General features: G+C 47.4%; 1 protein-coding gene across 1 annotated transcript; it reads right to left on the bottom strand.

The window, feature by feature from the left end:
- Window positions 1-2825: 2825 nt before the first annotated feature.
- Window positions 2826-13639, bottom strand: atp8b5b (ATPase phospholipid transporting 8B5b). Its single transcript, XM_035608240.2, has 28 exons — window positions 13292-13639; window positions 12033-12116; window positions 11827-11885; window positions 11432-11545; window positions 11232-11330; window positions 11045-11106; window positions 10820-10892; window positions 10651-10721; window positions 10476-10558; window positions 9571-9729; window positions 9296-9384; window positions 9023-9216; window positions 8691-8899; window positions 8565-8608; window positions 8316-8481; window positions 7918-8106; window positions 7679-7794; window positions 7427-7591; window positions 7217-7328; window positions 7011-7116; window positions 6592-6742; window positions 6215-6398; window positions 5911-6134; window positions 5710-5793; window positions 5378-5623; window positions 5142-5280; window positions 4916-5046; window positions 2826-4243 (listed from the first exon to the last, which is right to left on the bottom strand). The coding sequence occupies exons 2-28, from the start codon at window positions 12085-12087 to the stop codon at window positions 3977-3979; spliced, it is 3591 nt and encodes a 1196-aa protein (XP_035464133.2). The 5' UTR covers window positions 12088-12116; window positions 13292-13639; the 3' UTR covers window positions 2826-3976.
- Window positions 13640-14108: the final 469 nt, after the last annotated feature.

The raw sequence follows: 14108 nt of genomic DNA, 5'->3' as shown, positions 1-14108 counted from the left end.
TGTCTGTGTGCTCTTTCTAAGGTTGAAGGTAAATCCTTTATTTAGACACACACATGATTTACAACTGACACCACTCGCGGTCCACTTGTGCATCCCTCTTTGTACGTCTCTCCCCGTCTCACACTCACATACAAACCATCTGAACAGTTGAGCCACAGTTGGAGAGGTTTGATCTCTGTTAAGGCCAAAGTCTTAACGCTGAGGTCAGAGGTTCTAATGTGGAAACGGCTGCTCTCTCCGTCTGTCTCTCGACACACACACACACACACACACACACACACACACACACACACACACACTGTTTGTTCAGAGCGAACAAAGTCCTCCCATCGACACCCTAAAAATGATTATGTGCCTCGTGTGAGTCGTCGCCAGCTGATCAGGAGCTGCGGGTGGGAAATAGTCTGCAGATTTTCAGCTCCACCAGATGAATTTAGTATGAGGATTCGATTTTTTCTTCTTCCTGTTGTTGATGTTTCTTGTGGGCAGGTTAGATCACTGCCTTCTATGAAATTCTTACAACACTCCAAAGTAAATCTGTATCGCTTTGTGTTGCGGCCTTTGACACATTTCTTTGGGTTGTCCATCAAAGACTGTGAAGTCCGAAGTTCCTACAGGGGTTGCGATGTTCACCACACACTGTGCCATGGGAGATATGAAGTCGAATGATTCAATATATGTTTGTGATGACAGTATATCATGCGACAATGTGACAGAAGTGGCTCCTATAAAAAAGAAAAAGATTAACCTGCTTTGCAGCGCTCATATAAAGTTTCACCGTTTCGCCTCCCTCTCACCACTGTCATCGTTTTTAGCAGGCGACATCAGCAAAGAAAATTAAAAAAAATAACAGAAAATAGTCAGTTGTTGGAGACCACAAAGCACTAAAAGAGATTAAAAATCAAATTCACATTTGCCAGATGGGGAAGAAACATGACTACGACATAATGATAATGTTGCTCCATATCTGCTGTATACAGTATATATAAAAGAAGCTACTGTTTTCCATGTCGACAGAGAAATCGATGAGATATTTGCTGGTGTGTTCACATTTAGGCCACACCCCCCCCCCCCCAAAGAATATCAGTTTTTGCAAGTTGAAGAAAAAGCGGTGGTGTGGGTTCAAACCAAAATGTTCTTTTTGATTTCGGTGGGCGATTTGGTTTTTGGCAATTTGTTCCATCCCACGGGTTCAGACATTTTTGAGGGGACTTTTCTCCACTGGACAGCAGCAGACTGTTGCCTGGCTCGACTGAGACCACACGAGGGATCCTCCGTCCCGGCTCGAACGCCCGAGTGTGAAATTCTCTCCCACTCGAGGCTCAGTTCTGCCGTCTCCTCTTACAGAAGCCAACCATTCACCCCGAGCGACTGCTTTCCACTTGAACTCTGGCCTAGGAGGATTGTACGATGACGTCAGAGCGTACAAAGATGTAGCTGTAAACGTTGGGTCCCTTTCCTGATTCCCTCTAATTCCTGTGTCAGACATTGGCAGGGAACCATCTCTTATACATTTTAAACGCTGGTTATTATTGGCAGATGTGTATTACGGATTTTGTTTTTCCCCATGTTCCATCACTGCTCCTTGTTGTAAATATGTTTGTTTTTTCCCCCCATTGATATATGGGCCCAAAAATTATGCCAAATTGTAAAACGTGTTACACTCAAGTCCAAGGTAACAGTATGCGCACACCGTGTCATGATTGTGGTTATGGGGTGTGTCACACCAGGCTATTTATGCAGCGTGTCAGTCCTCGTTCCTCGTTCCACATCGTGGGATCATGCGGTGACCTTCACTGGAGACGGGGGGGGGGGGGGGGGGGGGGGGGGGTCTGCTGACTCTGCTGCTTTGGCCGTAAAGGGGGAGGACCAATGAGCGTGGGTTAAACTGGAGGGGAAGGAAGCTCTAATAGCCGAGTGTTATGTTTTATCGTTTTCGATTTTTAACAAGCCACATTTTATTATAATCTATAGAATTTTTTTCCCCAGGAATTTGATCCTACTGGGTCGTCATCTGCAAACCTGCTCTTAACCTTTTTGATTATTGTTTGTGTGTGAAAATTCACAGTCTCACTCATAGTACACGTTTCTGCACAAAAATCCATGAACTGTAAACGTAAAACCAAGCTGTTCCCTGTGTATGAGAAAAGGAAACTGAACGCTCCGCTGGATCCACGCCACGCGGGGACAGCCCTCCTCCGCCGGTGACGTCACCGCTCACTGTCCCAGAGGACACTGCGGTTGTGGGCTGAGAGCAGTAAGTGTGTGTGTGTGTGTGTGTGTGTGTGTGTGTGTGTGTGTGTGTGTGTGTGTGTGTGTGTGTGTGTGCAGATGTACACGCCGCCGCCGCATACATTATGCACACAAAATCTGGAAGACGTTTGGGTGGAAGCCTCCTAGACGAGGTCAGGTTATCAAATATTTACAACAGTCACAGTTATTTTCGTCCCTCGTACAGATTATGACATTGCCCCGTGATACAGTGTGCGCAGGTTTGTGCCGTATGGATCATAACAATCTGCCAATATCTCTGGGTGAGATGATGTGTATTTCAATTTTCCTTGCTTCATGTATTGATGCATCCCCAGTTCTTCATGATATGTTGCATTGTTGGATATTTTCATGTATGTGGACTCTGGAAACCACAATTGAAAACTCCACTTCCCATTAGTACTTGCATCTGATATCATCACGATCATCATCCAGTGAATGAAAGAGGCCTCTTTCGAAATTAAAAATAAACGGTCCAAATGTAGCAACAAAAAAAATATAGATGCCATTTTTTATGTATTTCAAAAACAAAGGAATAAATGGCTACACAAGTCAACCGTGTTATTTGTTTTATTCACCAATGAGTAAAAAAATTTAACAATTCAGTCAAAACTTCTGTCGGCCAACAAACAAATCTCACTGTGGCCTTTTGTCATGGTTCATTTTTATCATGATGAAAATGAAGGTCACAGAGGCAACATATAAGGTAGGACTGAAACCTACTGGACCATGACCTGCCCCTAGTTCAACCCTATTACTTTACCTTTAATATTCTGGCTCTGGAAAGAAATACAGTTACAAAGGCAACACTGACCCCTGGCTTTGCTTTAACAACACTGTGATTGAATGGTACCGCACAAAGTGTTACCTCCACGAAGGTCTGAATATCAAAACAGATTAAAAACACGGAGCATGACAATAGCAAAACAGAAAAAAAATACGTAAAGTAAATAATTATGTAAACGACAAGAAAAATAGGTTAATAGATTTCGACTGAAACGGAAAACCGCCGCGTTCTCCTCTCTCACAATGACGCCCTGAGTGTTAACACTTGAGGAAATTAGAATAAAATTTTAATTAAAAGGCACAAAAGGCAACTTCATGTTGCAGGCACTGTGATGAGCCGGCTTCTCTCCAGATCGGCCAGAGGCAACTCTTAAAAACGCCAAATAATCTCTTAAAAAATCTCAATAGATGTTGTGAGAATTGATGCAGGACACAATGTTAATCTTATTACAATTCAAACCCATTAAAAATACAATCTGCATACAGTGTTTCTGTCTGAGCCCCAAAGCTTAATATGAGTATTTTTTTTTACTGTACTCACTTACTGTTTGTTTCAGTGCCAGTACAAAATGATGTTTGAGATGGGAAATCATTACAGTGAACATCTTAACGTATCACCACTTGATTTTGCATCAAAAGCAATTCTCTACTTTAGAAATGGACAACAGTAGTGGTCGGTACAGTGAATGACAGGTTCTTCTTCTGTGTGTGTGCTTCAAACATCTCAATGATAAAAAAAACACCCATTATAAAAAAATCTTGCAATAAAGTCAGACTCATGGTGTCAAAGTTTGACAATCCCAGGTGGTGAACGTTACCCTGTGCATCCTCTCATGAGTGTGAGCCTTCAAAATAAAAGCTTTTGTAAGTTGGTGCCATGCACTCCCTCCCTGCAGAGTCCCCCTGCGTACCTCCGGGCCTAAGGGCTCCGCGACTCCTCCGGCTCCTCCGTGATGGTGCGGTAGTGCTGGGGCTGATTCTGCGCCAGAGGAGAGTCCGTCTGGGTGAACAGGACCGGTCGACTCCTCAGGGGTCGCTTCAGCAGGAACCGGCGAGAGGTCACCAGGTCGCCGTAGCCCTGGGAGTGGGAGAAGGCGTAGCCCGAGCGGCGGGTGCTGATGCGCCTGGCGGGCGGGCGGCGGGGCGTCGGAGCGGGCAACGCCTCCTTTTGCACCTTGTGCCGCACCTAGAAGGGGAAAAGACAGGCACATGTCTCAGTCTTTTCATGTAGACTTCTCAATGTGGAGACATTTGCTCACTCGGAGCAATTTATTCCTACTTATTCATTTTGCTTCCTTCTACCCCAATCGTTTCTATTATTATTTCAATATTGTCCTAATGACAGATTCAAGCACATCACACTAAATGCAAACTCCTGAATTCCATTTGTACTGTATAGCCTGAGCTATGTATATTTTTATGTCAAATCATAACCGTAGAATTATTAAATCATCATGTATGACACACATCAATACATTTTGCGACTTCAAACAAAGTAAGAAAACAAAATAAAATGTGACGCTTGATGGTGAAGCCTGAAATTCTAAGAAGACTCATCTTGAAAATGGCATTAGATATTTAGAGTACATTAAGGACGCCGGTTATAACGAGAATTTGAAATATAAAAAATATATAAAAAAACCCATTCAGATCACAGACAGTGGCTGTTAATTACAGGCTCACTGTGTTTCAAAAAGTTTTATATTTAACTGTAAATAAAAATGGAGGTTGATATAATCAGTGTTGCTTGAATCATATCCCTCAAGTTTATTCAATATATCGATAGGTCAAATTGGTGATTATGTATTATGTATAAAAGACATGACGGTGTTACTGTCCGTGTCACGTGTCCCCTCACCTTGTCATTGATGGTCGGCCGAAGCTGGATGAGGATGAAGCGGAAAGCCACCACAGGCAGGATACAGAGGAGGGACGTCAGGAATATGGTCAGCCACACGTTGGGCTGGTTCAGAGAGTTTCTCGCGGTGCCTGGACCCCCCCCCCCAAAAAAAAACCATCTGCATGTCAGCAGTCAGAATCACACACAGTGGAGAAGAGGGCACAACAGAATGAATAATACTCACCGACGAAGGGGAAAGAGGAGGTGAATATGAAGAACATGCCGTTGCTGTAAATGGTGAATGTGATGGCGAAGTAGACGGCCAGGCTGCCCCACATGAAGAACTGGTTCACCGCGGTCCAGTAGTGGGTGTCCAGACACAGCTGAAAAAGAAATTCGCGTATAAAATAACCGTTTCGTGCTCATCCCTAGACTTAAATGCCCTGGTCCAGAAGACGACGGGAGCCGTGCGCCCCTCACCTGTATGTTCACCACGACCAGCAGACACGTCTGCGCCAGCAGGGCGAAGGACTGATAGTCGGCGACGTCCTTGCCGTCGTCCCGCACCGTGTCGTAGATGGCGGCCCACGGGATGAAGAAGAGGACGAGCGAGCTGTAGCAGCTGTGCATCATGCAGCGCACGAAGGCCTTCTTGCTGAAGTAGAGGTTGAGCTGGCCCGGAGAGTAGAGCTGCGGATACTGGAAGCTCCAGCGGTCGTTCACGTCCTGCAGAAACGCGGCGGACGCAGGTACTGAATATTTGACACTAAACCAAAAAAAGTATTGGATGCATAATTCCACTCTGTGCTCACCTGGTCAAAGAGGCTCATGCCGAGGACGGGAAGAGCCGTGTACACCAGGTTGTACATGGTGATGAACCACTCGTCGTACACAGTCTACGAAACAAAGACAACATCCGTGGAGAATGAATTGCTATTTAGAAGAAAAAAAACATTAAATCCCTATATACTTATATGATGTAGTGTTATTCCCCCCAAAAACGAGTCCCTCACCTGCGCGGAGAAGCCGCAGAAGAAGGCGTACCAGAAATGCACAAAGGTGAAGGTGAAGTTCTTGTAGAAGAAGTACCGCAGGAACTTGCACATGCGCAGGTAGGACCAGCGGCCGTGCACCAGGAGGAGGCGCTGGAGGTAGCGGAACTGGGCAAAGGAGAAGTCGCTGGAGAGGACGGCCTGCATGCCCTCCTGCCCGCTGATGCCCACACCGATATGCGCGGCTGAGGGACGGAGAAAGGCACGTGTGAAATGCAAATCACACAATGAGCGGTGGCTACTACACCTCCAGCTCTGCTCTCACCCTTGATCATGCTGACGTCGTTGGCCCCGTCGCCGATGGCCAGCGTGATGGCCTGCTTGTACTTCTTGACCAGCTGGACCACCTGGGCCTTCTGCAGCGGGGTGACCCTGCAGCAGATCACCGTCTGACACATGCACGCCGTCCGCAGCAGCTCCAGGCGCAGGTCCTTCTCCAGCGCGAAGGCCTGAGGACCAGAAGGGAACGGGGCGTTACGAAATTCCCCTCCACGTGTCATTCCTTTCCTTTTTTTGGTGGCCTAAAGATTTTTCATTTAAATTGAAATACTGGCATACTGGGATATCCATCAGTGCTCACAAAACACGGCACACTTCCTATGGATCCAGCAGCTACTGGAAATAGCCGAGTGACCTTCTTACCAGGCTGTGTCCATTAATAATGAGGCCATAATCTCCGTCCACCTTCTCGTCCAGCACAGTCTCTGATTTATGAATCCAAAACAGGCCGGCTCGGGCCTGGACCATGGACGGCTCCTCCGCTCCCTCGGGACACATTTTCCTTCTTGCGTTCCTGAAAAAGGGGAAACAGAGAGATGACCATGTCAGAGTTTTTTTTTAAACCTTTATCAGCAGTTTCTAGTGTCAGTGGCCTTTAAAAAGGCAATATGCCTCCTTCACTGAGGCAGCTCACACTACGCTTCCTGCAGGTGATGAAATCTGACAGCAGCAGTCAGTTCAGCAAGGTCGTACAAGGTCAATGTTGACTTTGCAAAGATTATGCACCAAATAAAACCTTATGATCTGCACGTGACGGTCATTTGTATTTGGGTCTGACTCACTGCAGCTCCTCTTTGACCCCCTCGGCCGTGTTAGCCGCCACGACGAAAATCTCCTTCATCTCCTCCCTCAGCATGTTGCAGGAGTAGCCGATGTTCTCCGCCGTCTCTGCGTTTCCGAACAAACCAAAGATCCACAGTCACGCCAATGCAGTTTATCTGAACAGGGAGAGTGTATTTCACATTCTTCCATCCATTGCCACACCAACCTTGTTTGTCTCCGGTCAACACCCAGATTTTGATGTCAGCCTTGGTCAGCTGCTCGATGGTCTGCGGGACTCCGTCCTGCAGCTTGTCCTCCACCGCTGTCGCCCCCAACAACTGCGACCCACGGAGGGAAGGGTGGCGATGTGAAAAAAGACTTCAAAAGGGAACCAAACCAGCGACCATCCCAGAGGTTAACCAGCGGGTGCACTCACCAGGAGGTCTTTCTCTATCTCCTCGTAAAGCTCGTCGAGTCTCTCCTCTCGTCCGTCCATGGCGGTGCTGGCCTCGTGGTGGCGCCTCCTCCACTCGTCCATGTAGCCCTCGTCCAAGTCCTTGTAGGCCAGGACCAGCGTGCGGAGGCCGTCGCCCGCGTACTCCTGGACAGTTTTTGAAGCGGGTTACTTAAAAAAACGTAAAATCCCGACATCGGCAGGAGGTTCACACATCGCGTCGGCGCCGCTCACGTTCAGGTGTCCGGTGGTGACTTCCTTCAGTCTGTCACAGGACTTGTGCAGCCGCTCGTAGACGATGGTGTCGGCTCCCTTGCAGAACAGGGTCAGCTGGCCGTCCGGGCTACGCACTGGAAAAATCAGAGTGAAGGGTCGGTTGGACTAACAGACTGCACGAGGTGGGAAGGTGCAACGTGAACTTGGCTTGACAGAGATTTCCAAGGGAAAGGATCGCGTCGCCGCCTCCTCCTCACCTATGACCGACATCCTCTTGCGCACGTTGTTGAAGTCGAGGACGGCCAGGAGTTCGTACGTGACCCGCCGGCCCATCTCCACGACCGTGATGCTCTCCGGCGTGCGCGAGCGGAACACGAAGCCGAAGTTTCTCGCCGCGGTCACCAGGGCGCCTTCGTCGGGAGACTGGGCCTGGTAGTAGAGCTCCCCTGCCCCCGCAGAAGAAGAAGAAGAAGAAGAGAAGAAGAAGGGGTGTTTGGATCGAGAGGATAAAGTTAGACGTCTGTCCACTGTGTCACAGACATTTTGAGAACTGCTCAACCTATTTCGTCATCAGAGATAGGACACAATAAATGGTGTATTATGGCTGTAGCAATACATGTAGTAATAAAGATGTCCACTAGAGGAGGCTGCTCACCCTCCTTCTTTTCCTCCGGCATGACGGTGTGGCACAGGGCCAGCAGGCGGAAGAAGGCCTGAGCCTGCAGGTTCCCCTCCCTCACCGTCTCCTGCAGACTGTGGTCGTGGAAGATGAACTTTGGGTCGGCCAGCTTGTTCCAGGTGAAGTCCAGCCTCTCCGTCTTCTGCAGGAGCAAACGAAAGTGTCGGGCACAGCACACACGTTGCACACTCTTCCCAAAAGTAGGCATCGGTAGCCTGCCCTCACCTCCGTTATTTCCACCCTTTGTCCGGCGAAGTCAAACAGCTCCCCTGAATGAAAACACACGTTCTGAAATGAGTCACCCAGCCCGCGTTGGCGCGTCCGCTCAAGCCCGCAGGCTCTCACGCTCACCATAACATTTGCCGTTGATGGAGCACTTGTTGAAGGTCATGACGTTCTGCGTCAGGGTGCCCGTCTTGTCGCTGAAGATGTACTTGATCTGGCCGAGCTCCTCGTTGAGCGTGGTGGTCCTCGCCTGCGCCGGGGTGTCGCTCTTGGGGTAGTACATCTTCCTGTCCCAGTCGATGTAGAAGCTGTTGCCCAGGCGGATGATCTCCACGCTGGGATATCACCAGCACACCAGGGTCAGAATGTGAGAGACGTGAAGGGACGCGTGGAGAATTCGATTTCTGTGTGCCTCTCGATGACCCTGTCACCTTTCTGTTTTTTTTGCGAGAACATACCTGACGTAGAGGGAGATGGGCACCACCGTGTTGAGCACGATGACGTAGGACCAGAAGGTGAGGAAGGAGGAGAGCGCGGCGTCGACCCCCGGCTCCCGGGGCAGGAAGGCCGTGAACAGCGAGCCCTCCCTCACCTCCCAGATCGCGTTGCCGATGGCCAGGACGGTGCACATGAACGCCAGGAAACCAAAGATCTGGCAGGATCAAAAGACGTCAGACAAAAACACGTTCTACCGAAAAAATCGGCGCGGTGCGTCCGGACGTTGCACTCACACACAGCACCAGGACGTTCATCAGGTGGTCGATGCTCGTCCGCTTGAACGTCGTCTTTCCACTGTTCTGCATCAGCTTGGTGTCGGGACCTGGGAAAAAGATTCAGGGTCACTGACGGGGAAAGTTTTTCAGCATCTGCGGAGACTGTGTCTGAGGGAAATGAGCCTAAAAACTGTGATTGACATCCAATGTTCACTGTAGGTTACTTACATAGGATTTTGATTGAATTTTACAATTCGATTTCGCGCTAGGAGTCAATGTGATGAGAGTTTTACCTCCGAAGATCACCAGACCGAAGCACCACTCGGTGTTCCGCAGGGTGCATCCTCTGAGCAGCACCTTGTCGTTGTCCAGGGCGTAGGTCTGCCCGTGCAGAGTCAGGGTCCCTTTGAACTTGTCCAGGCGGTTGTTGGGGGGCTCGCATCGCACTTCGCCTGAGGGACAGATGGGGGGAAACGGCTTAGGGGTGGAAATATATGGGGATTTATAGACATCAAATTGTGTAAATGTCCAGGTGATGGTGCATGTAGGGCACTTCAGCTGTAGTCTTGTCTTTATCTGGGCCTTATTTAATGTTCCAAGAATCCTGTGGCTTTCCTGTGGCTGGCTAGTGAATCATGGATTATTATATGAGAAACCGTGTATGAATGTGAACATGGTACCTCGTGTGGCTCAGAGGTGAACTACAGATATGAATCTTAAATAAGAAGGGAAAATATTCTGCTTATTTCTTGATGTTGTTTTGAAAAATGTGTTCATAATTATGACTTACTTTTTATAATTATGGGTTTTTACCTAATAATTATGACTTACTTTCTCATAATGTTGACGTCTAAAAATATAGAATTTATTTTTTTATCTCATAATTTCGACTTCTGTACCTCTTAATCTTTCTGAATATCTTATTATTTTTGACTTACTAACTTATATCATTATTTTTTATCTCACATTTTGGACTTTTTATCTCATAATTTTTAATTAGAATGCATTATTTCTTCACTGGCATGAATGGGCTTTTTTTTTTTAAAGTATTAGTAGTTTCGTATTTTTAAAAGGTAATATCTTGGTCATCTTTCATACTATATTACTATTGGGATGTTTCCTATTGCTTCATGAGTCTATGCTGTTGTTTTTTAATGTACTGTACATGAAACTTGGCTCTTAAATTTCTCCCTCTCACCGTTGAAGCCAGCCAGCTCGTCGATGCCGTCGCCCATCTCTCCGGTCACAGTCAGGGCCTGTTTCACCTTCAGGTTGGTTTCCCTGGAGGGGGGGGGGGAGGAGGAAACGTGACGTTGGTGGGATGCGGCCCAACAGAGAACCAACAGAGAACCACAAATACGCTGAACACTCACCCGTCCAACTCTGCTGTTTCCACATACACCAGGTTGAGCGGCTCACTGCTGGACAGCAGCAGGAGGTCGGCCTGATGTGGAGCAGAAATACAGATGCAGAAAGACCACATGTCTATGAATAAGAAATACAAAGAAGATTCCATCTTCACCGTGCATCGCTGATACTCACCGTGACGAACTGATTGTTCTCCAGTCTGATAATGTCTCCGACCTGAACGTTCATCCATTTTTCACTTCTCAGTCTGCCAGGAAAACCCCCCCCACACACACACACACCACGGACTCTCAGCAGAACACAACCAATCTCACGGAACCTTCACAGCGGCGTATATGTGTACTTATATAATGTATAATTTGCAAATGGAGTACGTGTGTGGCGTAAGATTTCACTCACTCTCCGTCGACGAGGACGTCCACCCGCCGGTTGTTCACCTGATTGTCGCTTCTGTGTCTGTTCTGCTCAGTTGACACGAGAGAAAAACAATGTTGTCGCAGTTTGTCGCAGATTTTAGTTTCAGATTTGCCGTCCTGGTCACTTCATCGCTTGTCATTATTTGCCGCCCAGTGAACAAGAAGCTTACTATGTCGTCGCTGGCGTCCTTCACCGCCGATATGGACAGAACCAGGAGCAGAGGCACGGCCGTGGTGAACCAGGAGAGAGAGGAGACTTGAGGGATGAGCTGCACACACACACACACACACACACACACTTTAAAAAGGACCATTTTCAGATTGACGGTTGCGCGTGCAGCCTTCGGTCGGCCGCTGCGGTCCCACGCACCTGAAGGAAGAGCAGGAAGAGGAAGTAGGCGTTGGCGAGTCTCCTGAACTGCTCAAAGAGGTTGAGTGGCAGGAAGGTGAGGAGGTTGTATTTGGAGGTCTTGATGGCGTTGTTCTGACAAGAGGAGAAGAGGACTTGAGAAACATGAACCGGACTTCTAGATTTTTCTAAGGACAGAACACGATAATCTAATTTTGGTTTGGTTGAAGACTAGAAGGTGTAAATGTGTGTGTGCCTGATGCACCTGTGATTGGCTTGCACCTATAGTTTGACTATAATTTATGCGTGTGCACTTTGATAATACATTAAATTCATTCGAGAATTGGAACTCTGCCCCCGGGCTCCCTTTCCGCCCCCTCGGGCCAGAAGACGGACAGTTTACTTTCTACACTCACGGCATATTGGTACGACCGGTTGGAGGGTCTGTCGTTAGCTCGCAGGTTTCTCTCCTCCTCTGCGCGGAAAAAAAGGGAACAAAAGGCAAAAATGATGAAGGGATGAAGGTGATGCAAGACAAGACTGAAAAGAGGAAAATACTCAGTTCAGTTGAGACGCAGTCAGCTGTCAACATTTGATGTAAAGCACAAGCATCGGATCTCACCTGGCGTTGACTCGGCCCCACACAGCTGGGAAACGTTTGACACCGCCGATCCCATCTTGAGCTCAGACGTTGCACATCTCACAGCTGGAGGAGGAAGAGCACACGCGCGTGTGTGTGTGTGTGTGTGTGTGTGTGTGTGTGTGTGTGTGTGTGCGTGCGTGCACCAACCGCAGTTAGTGAGGCAGGAGGTCACTTATTTGTAGTTTCTCAAAATGTAAATGCATAGAAGGTGATTTAAAGGTGTGGTTTGAAATCTGTGTAGATATAATATCGATTCAGATGCGTATATACATTTATATTAATGTGCTTCCATCTATTCTGCTGGTCAGAGAAATGAGTGTCATAGTCAAGACACCTGGGCTACAACTTACGACTTATTTTTCTACTGATGGAATCATCTAATCCGTGTCTCAAATCTGGTCCTCGCTCAGATGGAGTCAAAACCTCAGAAATGTGAACACTTTGCTGCAAACATTGGGAGGGAAACATGACGACATGGCACACGACGGGCAATATCGCTCACAAAAGACTTGACCTGTGCTGTAAAGACGCCTCGCCACTCCCTTCACAACCCTTTGTACCAGAGTTAAAGTTTATGGCAGGAATAATCAATAACCACAAGATGGTTATGATATGAAATGATATGACACGACCAAGGGTGTATGATTCGATCACCGACACCGAGACTCACTGGGATACACATTTAAGGAAATAATTCATAAACATTTTAAAAAATAAATCAAGTCTATGTTTTCAGATTTGTGTTTGTTGTTGTTTCTTCTCACATCTTGGTCCCGGCAGACGGGAAACCAAAATGAAACAGGAAGAAACATGAAACAAGCAGAAATCAATGATTGATCTGTGCCCTAAATGAACAGCAAATAAACACAACTGCTCATTTCCCCTGGACACTACGAACAGCATGTTCCCCACGTAGAAAGGAAGGAAATTAATTTGAAGACAAAAGACATTTTTTGCGGCTCATCAACACCCTGATTTGTTTCTAGCACACAGATCAGGAAACAGTCGGCTGCAAACTAGAAGGGCTTGGTCGAATCATGTCTCACGCCCTCATTCTGTTATTGTTCTATACTGTCCCGACTCAATCGATCCAAGTCACACGTCCCTGAGCCACCAGGCCCTGAACTTTGATTAGTTATGTATTTCTCATGTATTTTTCACAGGGCTCGGAAGAACACAAGCTGCTTTCTGACCAGGCCTCCAATCCCCCCCCCCCCCAGAGAAAATCAGCCACATACCTCAAACAAATGATGTGCTCTCTTGTGTCCTGCTCACACATAAGGACAAACAAAACAAAACAAAAATGCTGCGGATGTCAGTCTTCCCTTGGCCTCCGCCACAGATAAAAGTTAAATCCAGGGGCGCTCGTCTGTTCTCTGTCAGGACGCCCCGGGCACCAAGCTCGACCCAGACAGGGGGAGAGGGGGGGTTCGCACAGGGTTGGATGAAAGACAGCCCCCCAGGTGAAGTGGTGAAAGAGCCGCTTTCACAGCAGAGGTTTCAGGTTCGTGCAGGAAGAAGAGAAGCAGGGATCCCCCCCCCCACAGAGCACCTAACAGCTCAGGGCTTGAGCAAACAAGTGGCGGCAGAGCGATCTTTGGACCTGGATGGTGAGACGGGGGCAGTAAAACACACAGGTAACAGGTAAACGGCCGCAGGCCAATCAGGGGCCGACGTGAAGGTTGTGATCTGTGGGCGGTCAGGTACGTTACACACACACACACACACACACACACACACACACACACCGTGTGTGGCGCGTGCGCATGATGCTCACACTGAGGATTTACATGATCAACTCCTTTATTCTAATTCATATTAGGATTTTATTGAGCCAAATAAACCTTGTCTTAGTTCAAGAGATTACTTGTCATTAATATGACAGGGTAATATTGAAGCTGAACATGTATTTACCATTTTTAAAAGCAAGCTCAAGACCTTTACCATTTTAATCAAGACTTTAATTGAATCTTACATCTTCTTTAACCTTTTTTTTTTACTGTTTTTATTTTATTTATATATTTAAACAGGCTTAATCTTACTTAATCTTACGAC

The sequence above is a fragment of the Scophthalmus maximus genome, chromosome 20, assembly GCF_022379125.1.
Source record: "Scophthalmus maximus strain ysfricsl-2021 chromosome 20, ASM2237912v1, whole genome shotgun sequence".
In the NCBI taxonomy this organism is placed as follows: Eukaryota; Metazoa; Chordata; class Actinopteri; order Pleuronectiformes; family Scophthalmidae; genus Scophthalmus; species Scophthalmus maximus.
The sequence above is the reverse complement of the archived record's forward strand: the minus strand, read 5'-3'. Positions and strand labels throughout refer to the sequence as shown.